Here is a 26,367-nt window from a genome sequence, read left to right as displayed (position 1 = left end):
AAGTTTATGTGACAGTCAACACCTGAAACTCAAAGTTATAAATACCAATACAAAACCAAACATAACACAGAAAACAAGGGGAAATTAATATTTTTTTTTGTAATTCAAATTTTTATTTCTTATAATTTTTTGATTCTTTCTCCTCACATCATGAATGGATATGTTCTTTTACTCTCTGAAACAGAGCTGCAATGATAAATTGACATGATCGATAAACCATGTTTTTCAAGCAAAAAATCCTTATTTCCAACTTGGCAAATATGATGATTTGTTGCTGCTGTGTGTTTTATATCATTGTAAATTAAATATCTTTGTTTTCTGGACTGCTGATCAGACAAAACAAGCAAGTTGAAGATGTCACCTTGGGCTTCAGGAAACAGTGATGGCACACAATCAATGGAGGATTACATTACACTCTCATTACACTATGTACACGCGTCCTACACTCAGCCACACACACAGACAATATCTCAAGGACGATTTTTAGCCATTATCCTGAATGCAGCAGTGACACTGTATCTTCATGAGTCTAATAAACTGGAATAGATAAGAGAGAAGACTGAAAGAGTGTCTTGGGGAGGATGGAACAATCTGTAGCAGCTGCGAGATGACAGCGTCTAGCGAACGCTGAAACGACGTCTCTGCATTAAGATAATTGGACTTAAGGGCCGGGGACTGTGAGTCAAGATTCAGGGAAGCAAAGTTTAATAACAAGAAATTCACTGTGCCCTGCAAACCTCCTTAAAATAATATTCACTGAACTTACATCATCATTCAGTCAAATTCTGCCAATTATGACACTTTCTCCACAGTAGAACAATTCTTAGTAAGCCTTAATATCCAGAGATTCTAAAACGCAGACGGTGAAGAGAATATTTAAAAAGCAGTTCTCAGAAAGATGAAACAAAATCCTAATTGTGATGCCGATGTTCAAGTTCAAGTTCCGTTTATTATACAAAAGAGGACATTTGCTTTGTCGGAGAGGTAAAAAATGTACATAACATGAAACACCATTACTGTTGCATGTAATTAAAGATCACAAAAATGCATCTATACTGAACCAATGACATTTTAATCAAAAGGAATGCCAAATGAATCCTCAATGAAAAAAAATCATTCTTAAACAATAAACACATTGATCCATAGAGGACCATTAAAAAATAACATGCTGTGCAAACATCGTTATGGAAAAATTGTATAGAAAAACAGGAACAGACTATTTTTGTATTGCTTCTTACCCACTTCACCAAATCCTGAACAGGTACTGAACACACACACACACAGATACAGCCTGACTCCCAGTGGACCTTGTTAGGGTGTGAGGGTGAAAAAGATCACTGAAATGCTTTAGAAATGGTGCAGACACTTCACAGCTTTGGGGCGAAAAAGGTCGTTAACATAAGCTTGATTAGAAATGACTCAGCAAGAGGTCAGGAGGAAAACAGGCGAGGGCAAAGAAAGTACTACCAGAATGTACTAGGACTAAACAGTAATTCATATTCCAACTGAGACATCTGTCAAGGTTTTTTTTTCTGACAGTCTGAATTGTGTCTCTCTACTTAAAACCTTTTCATCATCAAAACCTCATTCCCTGTAGTTTGTAGTTGTGCTCATTGGTGGATGTCACTGGCTGCAGTCAGGACTCATGGTGCTCAGTGTAGGTAAAGCTAGTCGTTATTGCAGGACAACTGTATTTAGTTTAAAAAAAAGGTGTTTCATTTGTCTATATTTATTTATTTATTTATTAGGGAATGATATGAATATTTAGCACTTGGACTCAACATCAGGGTGATTTTATAGATTCATGAAGTGGTTCTTTGGTGGTGGTGGTTCTCTTCTTCTGCCATTCTGCAATGAGCAACTCACAACAGAAATATCTTTAAGTGTTGGTTTCCCATTCTTAATTGCTTGACCTGACAAAGGATCCTCACTGTTGAGCTCATGATGGGGCATTTTGAGCACATAAAACATATTGTTTCTGCTTAAAGTTATACAAAGAATAGGAATAGTAAGAAAAAGAATAATTGAATAATTGTAGAAAACAAAAATCTCTTGGGCGCTTGTTTCTCTTGACCTGTGAACATCTCTGCTCTGTGCACTCTCAGCAGTGTTTCCCCTGTAATTGTGCAGGCCTGGCAGGTCACCAGGCCAACGAGAACCCCTGTCAGGCCAAAAAAAATATTTTTTTAATGCCAATAATAATGCCAAACACCCATTCATTCGGAAATCAATAGCGTTTGGAGACGTCTCTGTGCAGCGCTGTTCCGGAACGTGAGTCAACCTCTGTGGCGTTGGCTAGGCAACTCTTGGTAGCATAGCTCCTTTTAAGGAATAGGTGAATGTGAGCGGAGCAGAGGAAAAGGTTAGCATTAACGTATCAATTTGGCAGTAAATGTACAGTACAGGCTACAGTGTTTCAGTTAATAAATGCTGCAGCTTCTCATGTGAAGAAAAGTCACATCTGTTGTTTTCCAAACTGCTAGAAAGGTGGAGGGGGTTAGCTCCAAAGTTAGCAACAATAGGTTAGCTTAACCTGACAATGCTAAAGAGAGAAACAGACAACATAGTTTATCTCAGAATCTCCCAGTGCTTCCTTACTTCCCCAGTAACTAATGCATCCTAGTGATCGGACGGGATGAAAAAGAAAAATCAGAATTAGTCTACTCTAATTAATTAATTGGCTGCAATTATGACTAATTGTGAGGATCTGACAGGTTGAGTGAGCATGCAGGAAACTGCACAGAGCAGAGATGTTGAGAGAGCAAGCAGACTGGTATCAATATTTGGAAGTTTAAAAGAATCTTATCATGATATGTCAGCTCATAGTATTTGTTTTAACATTAACAAAAAATTTTTTGATACAGACTGATACAGAATTATGGCCTAGATACATAATAAGCAGGGGATTTTTCAGAGCTCTCTGGTGGACAAACTATGTTATGGTGATATTGTTTCTAAATGATCTCAAACCTAGTTTGGCATTTCTGTGCACATTGGCCAACATATAGACTGATACCAATGTGTCTGCAATAAGCTAATATTATCATATATATATCAGCCTAGTTGCTCTGAGAGTTTGGGAAAACAAAGAGCCGGACATTTAAAGAGGGTAAATGAGTAAAACCAGTCAGAGAGGTTTATAATGTGTACATATGAGGATAATAACAACCAAGATAATATATTCACATGCAAACATAGACTTTGATTCTTTATAATGATTTCTCTACAAAAGATAATCTATGTGCTTCCAAATAACATTTTTATGTGCTCACAATGTCCCACCATGCATGCAACAGAGGTGAGGTACAACTAGAACACCACAGTATCAGTTGTTTATCTTGTAGTGTAAGGAAGAGGCCGTCTTCAGCACTGTAGATTCTTGTCAGTAGATCCTCAACCAAACTGTCCTCACTGACTGACATCTCTCAGCCACAATGACCCTAATGACTTGCCGTAAGCAAAAACTCACCAGGGACGACTTGAGCACTACTGACGCAGTGTGAAACACTTTCAGACACTGCAGATAAAAGCCAAGCTTCAACAGTGCGTTTCACTTGCCAAGTTTTTACCTTCTCTGTTCTCAAGTGTGGTGCACTCCCAGCATTCCCAGCATTCCTTGGTGAGGAGGCATGTAAGGAGAAAGGAACTGCTCCTTCCAGCACCTGCTCCCAACACTCTTAATAACACTGCAGCCAGAAAACCTTGCTTTAACCTTGTGTTTAGCAGCACTCTCGCCTTCTAGAACACCAGATAAGAGGAGAAAGTAACTTGAGGAAGGAGGAAGACTTCTCTCAGATTTTCTAAGCTTCTAGTCTGCTGAGTCAAATGTTTCTCTCTCTAACCCAGAGAGATGCAAGAGAGAAAACCTTCCATTTTAAACAGTGTGAATGTTTGAATTTTAACTATTTCTAACACCCTCTCAATTTTTGTGCATAAAAAGGCGGCAGCAGCAGCTCCATTTGGCTCCGAAAATGAAAGCCATGAATGTCTCCTCAGCCACAATTTTCTCTACTATCAGCCTGCCTGGCTACTGAATGCCTGACTCAACATATGCTCAACCTAAAACAGAAATCATGTGGGTTTCACACTAATATTTCAACACCGTTGCCGCAGCCAGTTTAGTGCAGGTCTTTTCCCTTACGTGGACCAACAGGTTTAGATATACGCTAAAGACTCCATACAATATCATACAACCTATGTTGCAAAATGCTTTGGAGCAGAGTCACTTTTAGAAACTCAAGCATACAGGTGATGCTGTGGAGGTTCATCACAACAGAGCCAAATACTTCACTTGCTGTATACTGTAACTACTAACCTTTGGGTTTAGGATTATGTCAATTTGTAAGACTAATTATGTAATCAGTATAGGGCCAGGTTATATCAATATTACTGCTTTGCAATATTCAATGGAATCATATCCTGACAGTATGTGTTGTCATTTCACAAGATTCTGTTGTCCGAGTTTCAGATTACAAGCTAATTTTCATTAACAAAAACAACTGATGTCAGCGATAGTAGGAATAGTTCAACATTGTGGGAGATGATGATTGACATCACACCTGGCTATGTCCATCTTTATATATAGTCTATGGTCTGTATGCTTAATATAAAGCTATAGTCAGAAGCCGATTAGCTTAGCTTAGCTTAGCATAAAGACTGGAAGCAGGGGGAAACAGCTAGCCAGGCTCTGGGGCTGTTTTGCTGCCAGTAGCCTACCAGCACCTCATGGCTCACCAGTTCACATGTTATATCTCATAAGAAATAGTTCTTGCAGGTAACTCTATGTAAAACCAGAAATTGTTCTGTTTTTACATTTTGGCCTTTGTACATATGAAACAACCCCAATATAACTCCCAGAATAACAGCTGAAAAGAATGATCATATGTGAAAGACAGAAATATATCACATTACTAGCTTTTTTTCTGTAAAATAAAAAAAACAGTCCAGATCCATTTCAGAAGCAAGAACTAGATAAACCCAGCCAAACCAAAGCAACAAGTGCTGCCAGTTTGGGTGGCTGTGATCAATGTTTATAAGAGCAACTCTTAAGAGCATAGCATGTTTTCTGTACTGGGCTGAACACACATGGATACATGCCACTTTTAGAACTGCCAATAATACCCACCAGAGAATATCATGGCTCTGGTCTGATGAAAGAGATATCCAATGAGCAATGACTAGAGGCTGAGAGGAGTGTAGAGACTCATGTTCAGCTCTACAACAATTAGCTGCTGTTTTGGTTTAGTTCAAATTGTTTTTTTGTAATCAATAATTTATCCACAGGGAATAAAGTACTGAATGACTATCTTTGAATTGGCTGTCTGAAAAAGAATCAGAATTTTCAAGTGCAAGCCTGCCTATAAAAAGTTCTTGTAATTAATCAGTTCTGGAGGAAGAACAAAACCATTTATCTACCCCCAGTTCTGATAAACATGCAGTGCTTGCAGCATAAAGAGTTGTTCAGTTGGCTGTGTGGAGCTGGATTCAAAGACCGTGACGACCGTTAAAAAAAAACCTTTGTTACTTTGTGAATGTAACACAAATTAGCACAACCACCTGAAATGTCACAAAAGACCAGGAAAGACTACAAAGACTAGGACTTACTGCCAGCCGAAGATATGGCTGTGGTCACTGCAAAACAAGGGTTTAATGCTTTGCTAAACAATCAATGCCCTCCCATAACTGTTTATCATGCTGTAACTTGACACTAATATCAGGCGTAAAGGAGAGGTCGAGACAGGAATGCAAACCATGCATCATTTTGAGGCCACAACAGATTCATGAGCGAGCTGAACTATAGAATCATACTTGACCCTGATTTTAATGATGAACAGTCTGAGCCACTGAGAGGCTGCACACCGGACTGCAGCAGGCTGTTAATAACTGCAGTTTGGGGCCTGGAAAAAGATGGTTTGTTAATAATGAATCAAACATTGTGAAAGAAGTCTCCCTTCATAGTTGGACTAGACCTCAGTGTTTTGGGGCTCATGTTACATACAGCTACAGGCAAGCTGTATACAAGTTCTTTTTTTTTAAATTTATTTCTAAATATTTTGCGAATATAACCATGATCTCAATTCTGAATGGAAAAATTGTGATTCTCATTTTGATCATTAAAAAAAAGCAGCTCCAACAAACACTGCCTGATGATAGGTTTGTTTTCCTGCTTTGGGAGATACACTAGCGAACATCTAGGCCAAGCTATCCAATGTCATAAGAAAGACAAGTAAAACTTATTTTAGGGTGGATGCTGCTGTAATGTGACCAGGTTTCTACTCACCGCCTCTGGCTGAAGCTATGACAGCAGAATTTTTGAGGGTGAAATTTAAGCTGGTTTTTTGGGGTCATTAAAGACAATCGATGCCAGGGAAAGGCTGTACTTCCCAGCGGGAAACAGCGGTGAAGTTGATTTACAGTGAGGTCTAAAAGTCTGAGGCGGGACACGCAGACACGGACTAGCTATAATGACAACTGTCATTGCTAAATTTACTGTAGCTAATTAACATTAATTCTGTGCGCTGCTGTTGGTATTGCATTTGGGGTTTGTCAGTGCAATATTTCAAACACTGTCATATCTGACTTATTTACTTACTAGCTTACTGTAACAGGCCGACTATGCAGTTGTTATCACTACATATAATGCCACCTCTAAATCTTTTTGAATCATTATATTTGAATATTATTGAGTAATGTGCATTATTTTGTCTGATTTTATTAATGTAGAAAAACGTGTATGTGATGTAAGGTACAATTATATTTTATTTAACTTTAAATATACCCCAAATACAGGCCTGTGGTTTAATTCACAGAGAGTAACCACAATTTAAATTGAATTTATAATACTGGTTAGAAAAATGGCAATTAGATATTCTCCTCAAATCGTTCAGTCCTACCAAAGAGTGAACACTTGAGACAGTTTCTGTGAATAAGATATAACTTATTACAGTGTTTCTAAGGATACATGTGATGAGATTGTTGTATCTTGTCCTGAGTAAATAATCAAACATCACACGGCTCATTTGCAAAGCGATGGAAAAAAAAAGCCTTGGAAAGCAACAAGCTGCAATAAACAGAGAGAGAAAAAAACAGCGAGGAAGCTATTAGTAGGCAATGCACGGGATTTTGACCTTATGCATGTTCTGGATCTTGTCCACCGGCTGGAAGTCGCTCCAGTCGGCCAGCAGTTTAGCTCTTGTCCCACTGAGGCAGTTTATCTGTTCCGCATATGGCATCGCAGACAAAACAGAGTCAATCGTCTATCTAGTCTTGTTTCTATTAAGCTCTGCCGTCCAGATATTTACACCAGTAACTTAATGAATTGTTATCGTCCTACAAGAGGAAATCTTGCGGTCTGATCTGGCATATTGTGATGTTCCAGTTTTACTTAAGCCAGCCAGCCATGCTCAACTGAAATATGTCTTGATGTCTCCAGAAATATTACTGGGCTGTTGATACAAATTTACAGAGACGACTCAACATTTCCATGTTCGCACAGTACAATGGTGATTTTTCCGCTCAGCAGAGCTCAAGCATTGAGTTACTGGAGAGCTGTATTAGTAACCGTTCATTGAATAGGAGCATTGTGTAGGACTGACTGATAGAAAAGCAGAATGTGGAGGAGCTGCATTTTTGCAACCTAACTTACTGTACTGAATACTGCATGTGATGTGGCTGGAGAATACTGACGGACAGGATACATGTAAATATTTCCTGTACAGATGACATACTCTCATTATAAGTTCTATTTTAAAATGTTTTGCATGCTTGTTGTCTCTATGTCCAATTTGTCTTACAAGGTTGAGTTAATATTGTTGCTTGCTTCAGAAATGCCAAGTTTCACAAACTTAATGAGCTGCTGCTTGGACTGCACATCAAGGCTGTTGTGTTGACTTAGTCTAAAAAAAAAAATTCACACATTCTTTTTGATAAGCCCAGTCCCACATTTAAATTATTGACTGCTGAGAATGGGTAAAACACTGTATGAATTCTTGTGTAACTGTAATAAAGACAAAATGAAACAAAAACTAGTGGCGATGCTACAAAAAAACACTACGTATTTAACCTCTTTTAAAAGCTTTGACATTCAAAGCGGTGACTTTGAAACCTTTAATTTTCCCACAATGTGTTAGCAAAAGGTGTAGAGCACCAAGTGACAATGAACTACAATATCCATGGAGTACTACGGAAAGGATTATACACCTCCACAGTCGAATGAGACACCAGCAAATGTCATTATCCCAAATTGAATTACATTTCTCTCTCTCTGTAGACCTTAGTGTCAACTCTTATCAACCCAGAGATTCTGCTTAAAAGGGCTCTCCAGAAGAAGAAGAAGTACTTTATTGATCCTCATAGGGAAGCTGATCCTCTGCATTTGACCCATCCTATACACACACACACACAATAGGAGCAGTGGGCAGCCGCAGTGCAGCGCCCGGGGACCAACTCCAGTTCTTTTGCCAGCACCTTTGTCAGGGGCACTGACAGCAGTATTCACCCTAACATACAGTTAATTCAAAAGTTTACATACACTTGTAGAGAACATGTATGTCATGACAGTCTTGAGTTTCCAATCATTTCTACAACTCTTATTTTTCTGTGATGCAATGAGCACATACTTCTTTGCACAAAAAACATTCATGAATTTTGGTTCTTCTATGAATTTATTATGAGTCTTCTGAAAATGTGACCCAATCTGCTGGGTCAAAAATATACATACAGCAATGCTAATATTTTCACCTCAATTAGACAGCGTTGGCAGCCATCCACAAGCTTCTGGCAAGCTTCTGGTTGAATCTTTGACCACTTCTCTTGACAAAATTGGTGCAATTCCAACTAAATTCGTTTCTGACACAGACTTGTTTCTTCAGCATAGTCCCCATGTTCTTGATGGGGTTTAAGTCAGGACTTTGGCAAGGCCATTCTAAAACCTTAACTCTAGCCTGATTTAGCCATTCATTTCACTTTTGATGTGTGTTTGGGGTCACTGACCTGTTGTAACACCCAACTGCGTCCAAGACTCAACCCTCTAGCTGATTATTTTAGGTTTTCCTGAAGAATTTGGAGGTAATCCTCCTTCTTCATTTTTCCATTTACTTTCTGTAAAGCACCAGTTCCACTGGCAGCAAAACAGCCTCAGAGCATAAGGCCACATTCAGACCGAATCAGGCAGGGCAGCACACCGCCACAGAGTTGAGCGGAGGTGTGTGGGGGTGTGGGCGTGTTTATTTGAGCTCTAGAACGTAAATCGCTGTGAAACAATCAGAAAATAACGTTTTATTGATCTGCTTCACCGGCTTTCACGTTACCAGCGCTCCCTCTCTTCATTCACACCCCAGTTCGCTCGACCACATCTGCTCACTCTCTCTCTTTCTCGCTGGTGCTCTCAGTTCTCTCTCTTTTTCCCTTCTCTTTTTTAGAAATGAGTCAGAGAAGCCGACAGCAAAGTCTAACTTTACTTTTCATGTTATCAAACAAAGAGAAATGTCCTCCCTTCTTCCTAGTAACATCTTTGTACTCCCTCATGGCAGGGTTTTGCAACTCTGATCAGTCTGATCTCTCATGTTGCATTTCTCCAGAAGTTGACTCTGGCTCAACTTTCTGGCCACAGGCTAGTGAGGCGCTGCTGCAACCAAAATTTCCACACCCAAAACGCACTACCCCCATTCAAATGAATGGGAGGACTGGCATTTTCGCCGCACGCCTGATTTGGTTTGAATACAGCCTCATACCACCGCCGCCATGCTTGACGGTAGGTATGGTGTTCTTGGTGTTAATGGCCCCACCTTCTCTCCTTCAGACATTGTGGCCAAATAGCTCAATTTTTGTTTCATCTGACCACATCCGACACTTTCTTCTAGAAGGCCTTTTCTTTGTCCATGTGATCAGCAGTAAACGTCAGTCAAGCATTAAGGTGCCACTTCAGGAGCAAGGCCTTCCATCTTGCACTGCAGCCTCTCAGCCTACGGCGATGTAAAAAAACGTTTGACTGTGAACACTGACACCGGTGTTCCACCAGCTTCTAATTCATTGCAGACCTGCTTTTTGGTGGTTCTTTGTTGACTCTTAACCATACTGACCAGTTTTCTCTCTGCAGCAGGTGATAGCTTGCGTTTTCTTCCTGATTGTGGCAGTGACACAACTGTGCCATGCACTTTATACTTACAATTGTTTGCACAATTGATCTTGGGACCTGTAGCTGCTTTGAAATGGCTCCGAGTGACTTTCCTGACTTGTTCAAGTCAATAATCCGCTTTTTCAGATCCATGCTGAGCTCCTTAGAATTTCCCATTGTAGCATTTGTGGCTGAGTCTAATGAGTGTATCAAACAAGCCCTATTTAAATGGACTCAGAGAAGTCGCCAGTTGTAGTCAATCATAATCACTCAAAAGAAGTTAAAAGGCCATGCCACAAATCAAATTTTATTGACACAAACTTCTACATCACCAAAATTGATCATTCAAGTTGATTTATGTATATTTTGGACAAAGCAGATTTTGTCATATTTCCAGAAGACCTATAATAAATCTATAAAGGAACCAAAATGCATGAATGTTTTTTTGTGACAAAGATGTATGTGTTCCAATCATCCCATCACAGAAAAATAAGAGTTGTAGAAATCATTGGAAACTCAAGACTGCCATGACAAACATGTTCTCTACAAGAGTATGTAAACTTTTGACCACAACTGTACATGTCTTTGGTAAGTGATTTAGTAATACACTTCCATAAAGTTGAGGGACTCATGAGACACAGATTAAAAAGAAGAATGGTCAAAATCAAATTAGCAAAGGCAGAGATAAACTGATTTTAAGACCCAAGTATAGGTCAATCCTACATTTCCCATAATGCAGCCAATAGCATCCTTCAATAGACCCTCCCTTAAACTCCATGCCCCCAGATTGTGTTCCTTAGCATACAGTAAATTGGAAGATACCAGAACAACAAATGACTAACCTTAAGTGCTTGTACCAGTAAATGGAACGCTACATTCCAGGCAGCCTGCACGTACCTTAAAGCAGCTGCATGATCTATTTAGTCACAGATTCATGAGAGCTCAGTTGCTGCCATGGTCCTCCTTCTACAGGGCACTGCTCTGCTGTCTGCTCACCTATCTAACTGAATTAGGGAATCACAAACGGCATACAATTTTACAGCTTTTCCACTCTCTTTCTCTATGTCACCTCCTGCGGGGACTGTGTGTCCCCAATCCACCCTCCTCAGTCCTGGCCGCTGATCCTCTGATCCACCCGTCCACCAGGATTCACCGGACAACTTTTATAATGCGCTAACCCCAGCCAAGCGCCCCTCCCTGTTGTCTCTGATAAAACAAATAATCTGCTGCAATAAGCAGACTGAGCACACGCATCCTAATATGTATACAGTATGTAACAATGATCATACGATGCTTTCATTGAAAAGAGAAAGACCTTGTTTCCTTTTTCCACTTGGTTCCTCTTCTCTTCATCTATCTCTTCACCCTGTCTTTCTTATTTTCTCCTTTCTCTTCTTTTCACTCACTCACTCTCAGTAGTAATGTTGGACCACTGTCTAATGTATGCTAAGCTGCTGCTGCCATGGTAACCCCGGTGCAGGATTTAGACCCAGTTCGGGACTGGAGGGGCGTTGTGCAAGGGGCAAGTGGAGGGGCTGAGCAGCCTTAACTGTAAGCCACCCTTCCCAAAAAAAAGATAATATAGAGACAGCGGTACACATTTGCAAAAAACGGACAGATGTAGTGTACACACACACACATACACTAATCCAGCAGTGAGAATAAACCTGCATCATGCTCCTAAGCAATAATGTAAGCAGAGAAACCATTGGCTACCTGGTTGGATGACATGGGAAGAGGCCTGGTGAAAATGTATCCTCACCAGTGAGAATCAGCGTGGTGACTAACAGAAATAGTAAGTGAGTCAATGAGTCACTGCAACAGCCTTCATTTCCATCTCTGATTGTACATTATGTGTCAAAAGGAGATCCCCAGGACGTGTAGGAGATTAGTTATACCTCATTGGCAAAGAGTGTAACATAGAGGAGATAAGTGATATCCCAACAGTGCCTGCTAGGTGGTGAGAGAGCTCGCCATGCACGGGGGAAACATGCAGAGAAACCCCTTACAACAAAGATTAATGTGTGTACGTTTATCAGTGACAGCGATGTCTATATGTGTTTTTGTGAATGTACATGCTTGAGGGTGTGTGTATGATGACAGTGCACGGGCATGTGGGTGTGGGTGTACAGCTGTAGCGATGACGTAACTTGCTGAAAGCCGATACGCTCGGCAGTGGTGGTTGGAGCTGGGAGTTGACTGGCTACCATCAATAAAGGAAATCTGAATGAGGGGTTTCCAGCGGTGATGGTTAGTGATGGCTGTCGCCTAGTTGCTATGGGTTGACGGGGTGTGGGTGGGGGTTAAATAGGGGGTGGGATGGTGACTGTGCAAACTCACCCTATCAGCACAGCTATAGCACTCAGGCACGTCAAGCGTTGCCTCCCCCTCCTCCCCTACATGCGCATACCCTGCTGTCATTTCTCCTTGAGGCATAGAAGCAGCCAAGTAACACCCCCCTTCTATCATCAACACACACTCCAGCACATGCACGCGCACACACATGCACACTCATACAACCTGGCACGGCTACAAGCACAAACCATATTCTGCAACTGTCAAAGGCTGAGCATTTGAGTACATTACAGTGAGTGTAATGATACAGAGGAAGACACACATGTACAGAGAGCATAAGATTTTTGTGTGAGTACGCACGCGCACACACACACTCTAACACACTCCATGCCCCCTACTCTGACTATAAACAAACTAGCATGCTCAAAAAAACCACAACCTAAGGTGTGGTCCCTCTCTACACACACACACATACACACACACACTCTTGCTTCCCTCCTCACTGTGATGTAAAATGTTTGGGGGAGTCTGATCCTGGGGGTTTGCGCTGGCCTTTTCCTGTGCTCTTACCTGTCCAAGATGTCATGGCTGGACGTAGCTGCGGCTCCCAGCAGTCCTAGTGCTGCACTCCCCACCGCTGCGGCAGCCCCGCTGCCTGCCTCCATGATACTGACTCACTGCAATGAGCAGCCTGCCAGAGAAGCGGAGAGGGAGGGAGGGAGGGAGGGAGGGAGGGAGAGGGAGAGAGAGAGAGAGAGGGTGGGAGGGAGGGAGGGGAGGGGGAGGATGTGAAGAGGTAGATCAGGAGGGAGAAGGAAGAATGAGATAAAAGAAATCACATGTAGAAGCAAGAGGGAGGATGACGGGGGGAAAAGCAGAGGGAGAGAGGAATGTGCAGAATAATGAGAGGAGACAAGACTGTGAAAAAGACATGTGGCAAAAAAGGGAGAAAAAAAAAGGAAAGTGAGCAGGAAGATTGGCATGGGAGCAGGATGAGAGAACAGGGTAAGGGGTGGGGTGGGGTGAGAGAGAGAAAAAAAAAAATCATTAATTGTGCGTGGAGTCTGTAGATCAAATAAGTCATGCTTATGGAGCTTTGCAAAGCATGATTTCACTTCAGTGTTAACACATGGACTTTCTGTCACACACATTCCAGTGTGAATCAACAGTCAAACACCAACATTGGCAGCTCTGGTATCCTGCGGTGACTGAGGTCTATCTTCAACTCTGAACCTCAGTGGTCAAACCTAAATCTTTCAGCCAATCCATTTCTACTTTAAAAATATGTATGTATGCATGTATGCATGTATAAATATATAGAAATAATACTGTTGTGTGCAGACATTCACTGACAGCTTTCACACAACAAGAAACACAATTCCACTTTCAAGTATAATGAACTGTCCAATCACAATTATTCCCCCGGCAAGAACCACACCAGTATCTGGAATGCAATCTTATGAACACAAGTTTGTTGTGCAATATAAAACTTACAGTAAGATTTCTGCAAACACAACAACAGCCTTGAGAACACTCTGACAACCAAGAAGCACTACAGTATGTTCCCGGAATAGCTTTTCATCAGCAAATTCTAGTTACACTATAGCAGTAAGCCAGTGAACCTTGTCCCAGTACTACAAAGGCTTGGAGAGCAAGTAGGGCCCGACCGATACTGATACCAATATTAGGCAGTAAAAAAATTCCAACTGATATATAGGCCGATAATCTTATTTCTACAGAATATATACATAAACACACAGTTTTTGCAATGATCCCTCAAATGTGATTATCAAACACTTGTGACAAAGATATGTAACGGAGGGATGACTTTTTACAGTTCAACTATAAACTTTATTGTATAAAATGACATCAGTGCACCAAAACAGTTGAATTTAATAATTATAAATAACTACAAATAAAAAAACAAAACAAAAAAAACAATTATACGTATATTTTAAACTTGAATTAAGAAAAAGGATCAAATATACATAAAATGCTGCCTATAGAACTTAAAAAATGAAAAGAATATCAGCACATATCAGACAACATATACACCGATATGTCTGTGATAGGCCAATGTCAGCCGATAATATCAGCTGACTGATATACTGGTCCCGCTTTAAAAGCATGTTCTTTTTTTTTTTTCCACCCACAAACAAACCATGTAGGTCAGATATGATGTGAGCACCAATAAAATCACAACGCTTTGCCCCCAAAAGTCAGTTTCCAAGAACGTATTGAGAACACACTTTGATAGAAGAAAAAGACAAGCTAACAGTTAAAGAGTGATCTGTGTCTCAGACAACTAGATGTCTTCATTATCTTAACCTTTCAAGAGTCTCACTTATCATTTCTGTGCTGTGTTGAACCTTTCCAAAACTATTTTTCATCCTCTGAAGAGCAAAACGTGCTCAGGTCAAAGATCAACACATCATGTTTGGGTAAGAATGGCAGCAGGTAATGAAATACAACATTACTGAAAATACATCTCCATTATTATCACGTTACACCATTACCTCCACCAATAGTGAGTCTGCACTAACTGACAATATAAAACCATGATTACAGGTTTGTGTGTTTTCCTTGTACGCCATTATTCCCACAGATCTAATTATATGTACTTAGTTTATCATGAAGATAAAAAACATTGCTCAAGATTGGTCTGCGTTTGTATCAGCATGTAGCACTGAAGTGCAGAAGGGCTGCAGCTGATGATTATTTTCATTAAACTGCAGAGTCTTTTCTTGATTATTTGATTCATCTTTTAGTCTGTCAAGTGTCAAAAAATAGTGAAAACTTCCTCAAGCCCAAAGTGACACTTTCAAAATGCTTTGTTGGGGGGTGGGGGGGGTTAATCAGTTCTCTGCTGACCACACTGAACATGTGTTGCTAGCCGCTGTTTAAAAATCACATTTACTGTGATTAAGGGGTAAGGTTACTCAAAAATCATCAACAGCACTCCTCTCTTAACAGACAGGATCATAATCACAGCAAAGAACGTCCTCTCAGGTATTACTGTGATAACACCACCCACCACATGACAACCTCCCGACGTTTTCAGCCGACGAAAATAGACGACAGGAAGAGGAACAACAGCAGGAATGACCCAATAAAATAAGGGGAGGAGAGCGGAGCCCGTACATCCCGTTTTTTCCGTGGCAGTCAATGACTATGCGCTGTAATCCTGGGAGGATGACGCCGAGAGGAGAGAGATGTGGAGGGAAGGTTGGGGGGGGGGGGCCACAGGAGGAGGAAGCGTGGGAGGAGAGGATCCTCACAGGCCACAGTGAAGCAGCTGCTTCTACATCTGAGGGAGACTTGCTGGGCATACATAATCCCCTGGGCTCTCTGTGGTCTGCAATTTAGCCAAGAAAGCATCACACATACTATCTAGAATACTACAGGAGGATGCTCTATTGCTGTACGGATTGTAAGGCCGCATGAGGGAAAATTGTGATTTGTGATATCGGGCTATACAAATAAAATTAAACTGAATTGACTAGATGTAGATATGAGACGTTTAATACAGAAAATACAATGAATCTATTGTAAAATAATTGTTCTTCTACTGCACCAGGAATTCCTCTAAATGCTGAAATTCATTTGACATCTTAAAAGTTTTTCACTCGAAGTGATTCACAGATCTTTGTTCTAAAAATAACAAGGCAACAGTCTGAATCACAAGTGATTAAGCTTCTCTATGGACCAATCAGAAACTCATGCGTCACCTTGTTTTTGACCTATGATCATCCATGGTATTAGAACATCCAGGCATCTTGTGAGTCTAGATGGAAAGAACTTCTGCGGCTCTAAACGTGCTCAGTGCGAGATCTCATCTATTTAAACCGGCGCAGTATTGACCAGACAGCTGCAGCGCATGGTGATACGGACCGCTACGGGCAAGCGAGCAGAGTGACGTGAGCATAAAGGCAGTGTGACTTGTGGACACTGACACAGGCTACATGTTGAAATTCATCTCATGTCCCGGGCTACTGTAAACTCTTGCTCTTAAATAACCCGTAAATAGCTCCCGTGTCACACAGGAAAGACATGAGCTCAAGCCTTCTGACGTTAACAGTGTGTCTTTGTGAGGGAGAGCCTGTGTGCATATGCTGTGGGCGTGAAAATACACATCTCTTTTGTTATTGTGTGGAGAGGGGAATGAAGTGTGAGCATTAGTCAAAAGAGGAAGTGAGTTTGTGTATGCCAGGCAGGCAGGCAGGCAGGCAGGCAGGCAGGGCAAAGCAGGCTGAGCTTCCCACAAATACCTGATGCAGCACAAACCCGTAAGATGGCCGACCTTGAGAGAGGACAGAGCCTCGGCACCGAAGAGATTAAAAATCAAGACTGAATAGTCTCTACGCAGTAAACATCCTTCATTTTCATCAGGAAAGTTGTTCTAATCAGAATGTAAGATCATGGTGTGAGCCAGGAAGATTTAAACTTTAGATTTAAACCAAAGACTAAGTTTTCTTTCAAATGAATGTTGGATTATTGCATGTTTAGTAGCTGTTTCACATCAATGTGTCCTGTAGTATTTGTGTGCTTCAGTGGAAATGATGCCAAGTAACCAGCTAACACATTATGAGCATCTCCAGTTAGCAAACTCAAGCGGTGTTAACTTCATCAACAAGAACTATAATGAAAAATATTCATTGACAACCTTTTTTTCAAGACAAAAACGAGACTAAAACCAAATAAAAAGTAACTATGAGAAAGTGTATTACATTTTTTTGTCAACAAAATATAAATTTAATGAATGGATAAAAAAATAATTACTGTTCTAATACAAAAGCTAATTCAATCACCTGCATGCATCTGTGAAATCTTCCTCTGCTGCCCGAAACTGTCTACTCTTCACAAGTTGCTGCTTGACTTGTTGCATTAATAAGAAGCATCAGAAATTTCAATAACATCAGTAATAAGCTGACGTTATCAGTTCTCGGAAGGAGAAAAGCAACAATCCCACTGAAAAACAGTCGAGAAGCAGGCGTCAACAAACCACGAACACAAGCAGGCATGTTGACATTTATTAAAAAATGTAAGCTAACGTTAACTTCATCAAGAGCCATCCTGTATGCTGGTGTCACCTTCAGTGAGTGAGCAGCTCTGTTCAAACCACTAGAGTTTAGGAATAACAACCGGATATACTGAGCTTATTGTATTATTGCACAGCAAAGTCACATAGTGTGTATGAACCAGTAATCAATGCCTTCTCCACTAACCTCCCAATAGATGAGAAAGACAACCATGTTAACTGTACACAACAAAGATGGCGACAGCTGCAGCCTCAGAATGCACAACGAAAACAAGACCAAGATTTCACTGACAAAAACTAGACTAACGTAACGTTTTGTCAAATGATTAAGACTAAACGTGTCAGTTCTCACTGCTTTTGCTGCACTTTCTCTCCCAGCGGCATAAATCTTGTGCTTCCTGTGAAGTACTGGAGCGAGCCGTGTAAATGCACACAGGTCCTTCTATGTGAAATCAATACTAGGAAGGAAAAGTTCACCTACATGACCTCTTCCAGTTTAAGACACAGCAGCTAAGATTTAAAGAGAGGATACTGACACGCATGCTAAGGCCTAATGTCTGCGAGGGATGTTTTTCATTTCAGTATTAGAGGGGAGTAGTCGTCATTCCGGCATCTTTGGTTTAATTCCCTAATGACTGAAGCAAAAACAATTTGAGATGGAGGCATGTCACTAGACCAAAACAACAGATGGTGTGTGACCAGGGTTTGTGACCTTTCTTAATTCCTGCCGTCATTACCATGAGTCTAAAACGTAGGTATTCGCTGTGTTCGGCCTTCTATTGGCACTGGACAAATGATCACTATTAGTGAAAATGATCAAAGATATGATTTACAATTCATCAGACTAATTGACTCATTTAACTGCAATGTGCTGTGCTTTACTGTTGAACTTCACCATCACTTTTGATCATTTGGGGACTTTCCTTCTACATTTATGTCCGTTCAGATGAACTACTCAGAAGCAAGAGCAGAAAAACAACCGACCAATAAGTTGTTGTCTTAACCGTGCAGCTATTAGGCAATTTGTGCTACTTGTTTGTCAAAGACAAAGCAGTGCATCCGCTACAGTCAGTCAGTTGTGACGGCCTGCGTGACCTGAATTTTCAGTGTTTAATACTGCCTTATTCATCACTATATTCCAGCAGTCATCCAATTACTTGTACGACATTGTAGCAGTGAGAGCCTGATTGTTTTCTATTCTTTTGCTGCAGTAAGCTAATGTTGCGTAAAGCTACAGATAGTAAATGAACACCTCCTGCAAGTGATTCACAATAACAGTAGTGGTAGACCACCTTAGTGAGTGTTGACAGTTCAACATGACAAATACTAAAAAAAAAAGTTGATCTTAAAACAGATTTAGATAATTTGATTTCTTTTTGTTGGGAAGTTGGTTGGAGATAAATCAGAAAGAAGAGCATTTCTATACGTACGTATGACAATGAGCTTTAAATGAGTCAAACAGCTGGAGTAACAAAAACACTACACAGGAGCTCAGCAGGTCTGGTTTGTGGGCAAACATTATATAAAGGGTTCTCTGTTTGAAGCAACTCACTTTTTTCAATTATTATCAAAGGTGCACTGCAGAGGTGATGTCAGATCCTACACCACAATGTGGTAGTGTTCCTGTTGAAATCAGTCTCCTGTTGTTAAATGTTAAGCTCAAACGTGCAAAGAAAGTCTGATGACCACAGCCTCTCCAGTGTAACCCCTCTCCCTCATTTGAAAGCACCGACTATTCAAACCTAAAAGCTATTGATATGCAAAGTAGCTGATGACGTCACCTGGGCACTTGTGGGACAGTTGGTGGAGCACCAACAACAGCGTTCAACTTTCCTTGGAGTTGCTCTCCAGTGTGTGTGGCTGCCTGGCTGAATGTCAGCAGTATGTAGACGTTTCATGGTTTCTAATACGGACAGCAGAGAAGCAATTTGTAAAAGCGTGTCCTGATGAAATATCAAGAGGGCTTCAAATCACCTCGGTGCTTCTCCATTACAAACTTAATTTACCACCTGAAAGAACGACAACCGGAGCAGCATGCAGACTCCCTCTGTGGCTCACAGTGCTCTGAGAGGCACTGACATTCGGTTGTGACGGTGTCAAAATTATATTTAGGGTTTCTTCTTCATGTGTCCACCTCTCTCCATTACACTGTCAACTCCAAAAACAGTGATTATGCTCATCTTTTCATCACAGTAACACACTGCAGTTGTTTAAAACAGCTGTGAAAAGCTTTGCTGTGTATAACGCTTCCTTAGTTCCTCTGCTGCTTCCATATCATAGCTGGCAATATGAAAAAAAAAGGGCTTTAAGAACTACTAAGAATGACTGAGTGTATTAGTGATTATCCTCACAGCTAATTCCTTGAACGCTGACATTTCTGATCCCATGACAATTTGATGATGTCAGATGACAGATATCAGAGCACACAAATAATATCTCATATTGAACTAGCAGATGTGAACTTTTTCCACATCAACAGTTCCTACTGATGTCAGCAGTAATCAGAGTACCTTAGCCTTCTAGCTAACGCTACTTTAAATAACATATTGCAGCATTATAGATTCAAGTTGAAGCAGATAATCAGAAACTGTGGGTAGGTTGGCACTATTGCAGTGAGAAAATGATGATGATGATGATGATGATGATGATGGCTAAAACAAGGAAAATTCAGACTGTTAAAATAACTAGAATTATTTAGAAGTAGACTGACATACATTTATTATCACTTATTCATCTACAATAACTGAGTATTCATAATCCATGGCAGATGGAACAAATACTTGTTTTAAAGGCAATTACACATAATTAAGTAAAAATAAGTCACATTAAAACTGCATTACTGTATTATTATTCACAGTTCTATTTCAGAATAAAACTTACCTCATCTGCATTAAGTTCATATTGCAGAATTGGACAAGATAAAATAGATCTTACACACATCTCTGCAAATCTTACACACTCATCTGACGATTACATTTCATTATCTTACGTATTAGCTGGCAGCACACTAGAGAAAGGGTTGTAAAATAACCCCTACTATAAGCTACATGTTGGATGAGTAATGTCAAGCTCCTTCCTCCATGTTTTCTTTTAAATCACTTGGAGAAACACATTTTTGGATTGAATTTTATTTAAGCAGCGTGGAAACATCCTCGGTGGTTATTCTGACTCTGTTCATTTTACCACGCCTCTTTCAGACCTTGACATTTACACTGACCCGGTGTTTTTTTTTTTAATGAGACTAGAGCAACGCTCATTATCCCTCTAATTGTGTCAAATCCTGTGCTCTGTAGCCTCTTCAACATTTGCAGCAACCTTGAACCCTTCTGCTACAGTGAGCGACAATATACAAGCTAAAGAATGTGGAGAAATGTTGTTTGCTACAGTTAGTAGAGTTATCATACAACCATTTTAAAAGGTAGAATTTCATAGAAAGTTGGCAGCATTCAGATTGATGTTTGCTAATGAATGTACTTGCAGTCTTACCCATTGTATTCTCTATCCGAGCAGTTGTCTTTGTGCGATGCAGCAGTACAGCAAGTATCTGGTCGCCTGCTGATTACAGACTGTTCAACAAAACTCAAAGGTTACAGGTTGGATCCTTGAGAAAACCATCTGTTCTGTCAAAGTGTCCTTGAGCAAGAAAATGAACCTCCGCTCATACAGCGACTGGGAATCAAACCACAACATCTTAAGTAGTGAAATACTAGTGAACATAAGAAAGCTAAAGGAAAACATGTCAGTCCACCTCTGTGATTGGACACACAGTATGCTATGCTCCATCTAGCATGAAAATGTGTGACTGGGCAATTCCACCTACAGCTTTTTTTTTTTTACTGTTCATGACACATCAGTCACGAGGAAGTGAGGAAGTGTGACCTGGAGCAGAAACTACTGAAATGACTTGGGAAAGAAAAAGAGAAGAGAATTGAAGATTGGATGAAATAAATGATATGTTTGACTAGCTCATTACAAATGTAAGCCTTTAGAGGTGAAGCAAAAATCCTCAAGGTGAGAGAGATGACATTGAAATGTGGAGAGTGTATATTAACAACCTTTATAATGTCTCTTCATAGAGGACAGAGGCCGCTCCCATATGAGACACACAAGACATTCTGACACCCGCTTGAATAAAGTATCACGTGTTCCATTCACCCTCCAATCATTTTTCATATCAGGATGTCACACCTATCACAAGTAGCATTACAACTTTAAGTATCATGGACTAACACACCACTGATATCCATAAAAGACATCAGGGAAGACTCCATGTCTCCTGTAAACTCAGAGCACTCTGTTGCTCCTCCACCTCCTGTTGTTGCTTTACAAAAGCAGAAAACATCCCGCTTTACTCTTCCCCCTGCTTCACCGTGCTCACTGTTTCCAGAAAAAAAAACAGACTATAGTATCAGATCAGACATACCTACTCCAAAATCATTAACCTCCCTACACCTGCCTCTCAGACCTCAACAGCAGAGTCATCACACACATAGCACTCATCATAGCAAATGACATTCTCTCTCCAACGCTCTTCATATTGCTTCTGTCTGGCTGCACACACACAGGACTTTAACATGGAGGAAGGCCCGCTTGGGCATTAGTTTGTCCCTTCTGCGTGTGCACATGTGTATGTAAATATGTGTGGGGATACACAGTGTGTGGGGGTAGGGCTGCGCCATATGACCAAAATCTCATAACCCGATATAGGTCATTTCATATCCAGATAATGATACATATCACGATGTAGCACATTTTCTGTAAATTCAATTCAATTCAATTCAAAGAGGCGTTACTGACATGACCATACTGAAGTACAGTATTGTCAAAGCACATTGTACAAGGTAGTACAAACATTATGTTAACATTATAGTTTGAAAACAACAATCAACAATATTTTGTAATGCAAATATACATTAATTGTGCTTGAAGGAGAAAAAAAAGGGAAGCAAGAAGCTGAACTTAACTGACAGATATCAGCGACAATATGAAAATAATAATTAGTTTTGATTTGGGGGGTAAATATAAATAAATAAATAATAGTAAATTGCATTAATAAATAGTTTATACAGAATGACCATGTGGAAAGGCCCATTTTGAATGATATACTCAACAAATAAATATGATATTTGATTATTTTTCTCCTTTTATTTAGAACCTTTGTGCAAATTTTCAATGAAGCACGTGACAAATTATAAAATATTAATGTATAAAATATAAAAAGGTAAAAAGGCTGGTCGGACTTGTTATCCTGTTTGGAATTATCTCGTTCTGTGTCACGTTCACTCTCACCGTGTTTGTTTGTGTTGCCTTCGTGCAGATTTCCCGCCTGCATTCACGCCGCGCAGTAGAACGCAAACCTTCGTCCAAAAGACAAAAAATATTGCCGTAAAGAGTGTGGTTTGTGACACAACAAAATAAATGATAGAGCATAATATGAAACGATAGATGTTTTTCTATCGTTATATGATATACACATCGTCATATCACACAGCCCTATGAGGGGGCATGAATGTGTATGTGACTTCCTTGTACAATAAAGACTATCTACTTATCAACTGGAAATGAGTTAACGTAAAATAACTGTTATTCTCATATTTAAAAAGTCTTTAAAAAATGGGAAAAGCAAAAGAAACTTAAAATCCATGTTGGGAATTTCAATTCTGACAAAAGTCTAACTGATAAACTACCGTCCAGACAAAGCTTACAGGTACATTTGACTCAGCTGAAAGTTGATCCTCTAGACTTAGTCCTTCTCCCGCTCATTATTTTGTTCTTACCGGACGTTCACACCAGAAACAACAAAGAGGATAGTTCATGCAAGGTTAAGTTGAATTTAGTTAGAGCGAAGAACCTGGTGGAAAATCTCAACTATCACTTGTGCAGATGTGTAGAAAAGCATAGCCGCTTTCTGCTTTGAAAACAATGGCCCTCCTCGGTGCAATGCCATGCTTGTGCGCTTGGTTTGAAAGCCTGGTTAGTCATAGAAGCCTGTTTAATACACTGGCATGTGGTTGGGTCTCAGGGGATGAAGCAGAGGATTTGACAAACTAGACTGCATTTGGGTTAGCATCAGGAAAGCTAATCTCACAGGCAGCAGAACATGAGAGGCTGCCAGCAAAACACAGAGAAAAACAAGTCTAGCATGAACATTTCAGTACTGGTGTATAAGATAGAGCCTGAATTCATTTGGCTCTGACAGCAGAAAAAACGCTTTGAAAGAGGACTAGTTAAATCCACCAATATATTCATTAAACTGAGGCACATAACCATGCTCTAAATTAGACTACATGACGTACACAACGCCCACTGTCAGGGTGCTAAATTATTTTTTTGGTCCACCAAATGGCTAGTGAATGTTCAAATTTTACCAGCCGCTCAATAAATTACCTTTGTTTTTTTGGCTGGTGAGTGAATCTACCAACAACTTGCATATTTTAACAGTATTTGGCTGACGGCTGGTGCTAATTTTGCACCCTGCCCACTGTAAAGCATATTGTGGATTATCAAACCACCAACAGGGAAAACTGGGAGGAATTTGATTAACCTTTTAATTAGAGCTGCAATGATTAGTTGATTAATCGATTAAGTCGGCTGACAGAAAATGAATCTGCAACTTGGTGGTGAATTTATCGTTTCAATAATTAGGCAACATTTTAAGCAAAAATGCCGAGTATTCTCTGGTTCCAGCTTCTTAAAGGTGCAGTGTGTAGGGTTAAGTGGTATCTAGCGGTGAGGTTACAGATTGCAACAAGCTGAATAACCTCCCCACCCCCTTCCAAACATGTCGGAGAACCTACGGCGGCCGTAAAACGCAAAAGGTCCTCTCTCCAGAGCCAGTGTTTGGTTTGTCCATTCTGGGCTACTGTAGAAACATGGCGGTGCAAAATGGCGGCCTCCATGGAAGAGGAGCTTCTCCCTATGTAGATATAAAGGGCTCATTCTAAAAGGTAATTACCACAATGATTCTTATTTTCAGGTGATTATACACTAATTAAAACATACTTATTAATATTATATTCCATTTCTGCCAAGTCAGATGCCACTAAATTCTACACACTGCACCTTTAAATGTGAGAATTTGCTTTCTTCCTTTAACATATAAAACAGTTGATTTAATATCTTTTGGTTCTGGACTGTTTGTCAGACAAAACAAGCAAATTATTTTTTTTTTTTTATTATTTTTTAACATATTATAGACCAAACCATTAATTGAGAAAACAATCTGCAGATTAATCAATAATTTAAAAAATGAGACTGGCTTCATTTGAGTGACTGTTAGATCCGTGAGAGCACCCTACTGTGAATCAAGGCTTTGGGTTGAGTTCATTAAAATGTTATTTTGTGTGCAGTAGACATCTGCAATCTCTCAACACACCCATAAAAGTATGCAGTAACAGCCTCAAAACAGATCCTATCCTTTTTTACAAACTGTATCTTGACCTGAAAGAATACAAGACTGGAAAGAGAGAAAATCTTTAAGATGAAAAGCCACTCGGCCTTCTAGAAAATGTAAGTAAACAGGATCAAATGCACTCAAAAGGCAAAAATACAGAGGCACACATACAAGCGGTGAATGACCTTGAAGCTGATTCAGAAGCTCTTGAGTACAGCAGGGTAATAAAACTTGGTAATTAGCAGGCTAAAATCTGATAAGGTACCCACTCACAACAGCACACCACGGGGCGACCACGCTTAGTGAATCATCAGAGAAGATAATCCAATAAAAAGGTGAGAATGTGGAGCTGGGTCAGTCTTCTGAAGTAACTTGCCACGTAAACTCCTTTGTCTGGCTGCTTGCACTGTTTTGATTCTTCACATGCACATAAGTCACACGATGAAGCGGATACAAAGTGGTGTGTTTGAAAAAGGATCAGCTTGGCAAGTGGCTGTGGAAAAATGAAACATGTTTTTGAGGCAACAGCAAAATCTCCTTCTTATTAAAATAAATAGTAACAGGGCCTGAATTACAGTGGTCTGTGAATCCAAGAGAACAAGGTTAACAAAATACATCCATTTCTGTTATGTTCTCATTACCTGTTAGCCTGTAGACTATCACAGATCCTACAAGACTTGAACAACTATTTAAAACATCCTTAAAAAAAAAAACTAAACTCAGGTTACTGGAGATGTTGGGACAGCGCAAGCTTTGGAAATATCTGAACTGAGCTAATTGCACGATCTGGATATTCACAGCAGTCAGGTTTTGTTTTGTGTGTGCACACGATGACATATGAAAATGGTATGACAAACCAAAGAGCAATACTCCATGTAAAATATGCTGACAGCCTGTGTTGATCACTAGAGGCAAGTGCAATAACGAGCAGGACACTGTTGACTGTAAACTGCAGTGAGCAGTGTCATCTTGCAACTTCTGGATACGTGAGAATTTAACATCTAAATGAGCATGTAAGCAAAAACTTCCTCTAAACCAAAACAGAGCATTTGTAGATGTAGATTTTATCATTCGTATAGTGTTAAATCAACACTGAGAATATACAGCGTTGTAATATTTTTGATACTGCCACATGGTGACTGAAAGCTGTTGGAACGGACAGTTTGTCCATCAGCAGAGCTGAGAGGATTTTCTCTGTGCTGTTCCACTTCTGAGCCACCCTGCCAATCCTCTTGAGGGATTTTTCATTTAAAATGTTTGGGTTTTTTTACACAAGTACATGCATAGTAAATACATCAAGCAATTTCATCCCTGAGCCAATTTACTATGTGTCCCCAGTCCCAGCTTGACCATCAGGTGTCCAGTCACAGAAGTTCAACAGGAAACAATCCAGGCTCATGTGAAGACACGTGAAGCCTTACTGGGGTCAGAACAGTTAACACAACACAGAGTAAATAGCATAATTTAGACTCATGACAATTCATGTAAAACTGTGTGAAAACACTGAGAACAAGCAGAAAGTTTTAT

At 40.1% G+C, this 26,367-nt stretch overlaps 1 protein-coding gene across 4 annotated transcripts in view; it reads right to left on the bottom strand.

Annotated features, from left to right (window-relative positions):
* arhgap32b (Rho GTPase activating protein 32b) overlaps positions 1–26,367 on the bottom strand; it is a 108,231-nt gene that overhangs the window by 64,271 nt on the left and 17,593 nt on the right. For 2 of the 4 annotated variants that reach the window (XM_044370739.1, XM_044370740.1), the window contains exon 2: positions 12,980–13,100. In XM_044370739.1, the coding sequence (XP_044226674.1) occupies positions 12,980–13,074 (95 nt within the window). In that variant the 5' untranslated portion in view covers positions 13,075–13,100. Of the gene's footprint in view, positions 1–12,979; positions 13,154–26,367 lie in introns of those variants that run through there. The other 2 variants (XM_044370741.1, XM_044370742.1) reach the window with 1 other exon arrangement.

Source organism: Thunnus albacares, chromosome 13 (assembly GCF_914725855.1).
Source record: "Thunnus albacares chromosome 13, fThuAlb1.1, whole genome shotgun sequence".
Classification (NCBI taxonomy): Eukaryota; Metazoa; Chordata; class Actinopteri; order Scombriformes; family Scombridae; genus Thunnus; species Thunnus albacares.
This window is presented reverse-complemented; position numbering and strand designations above follow the sequence as displayed.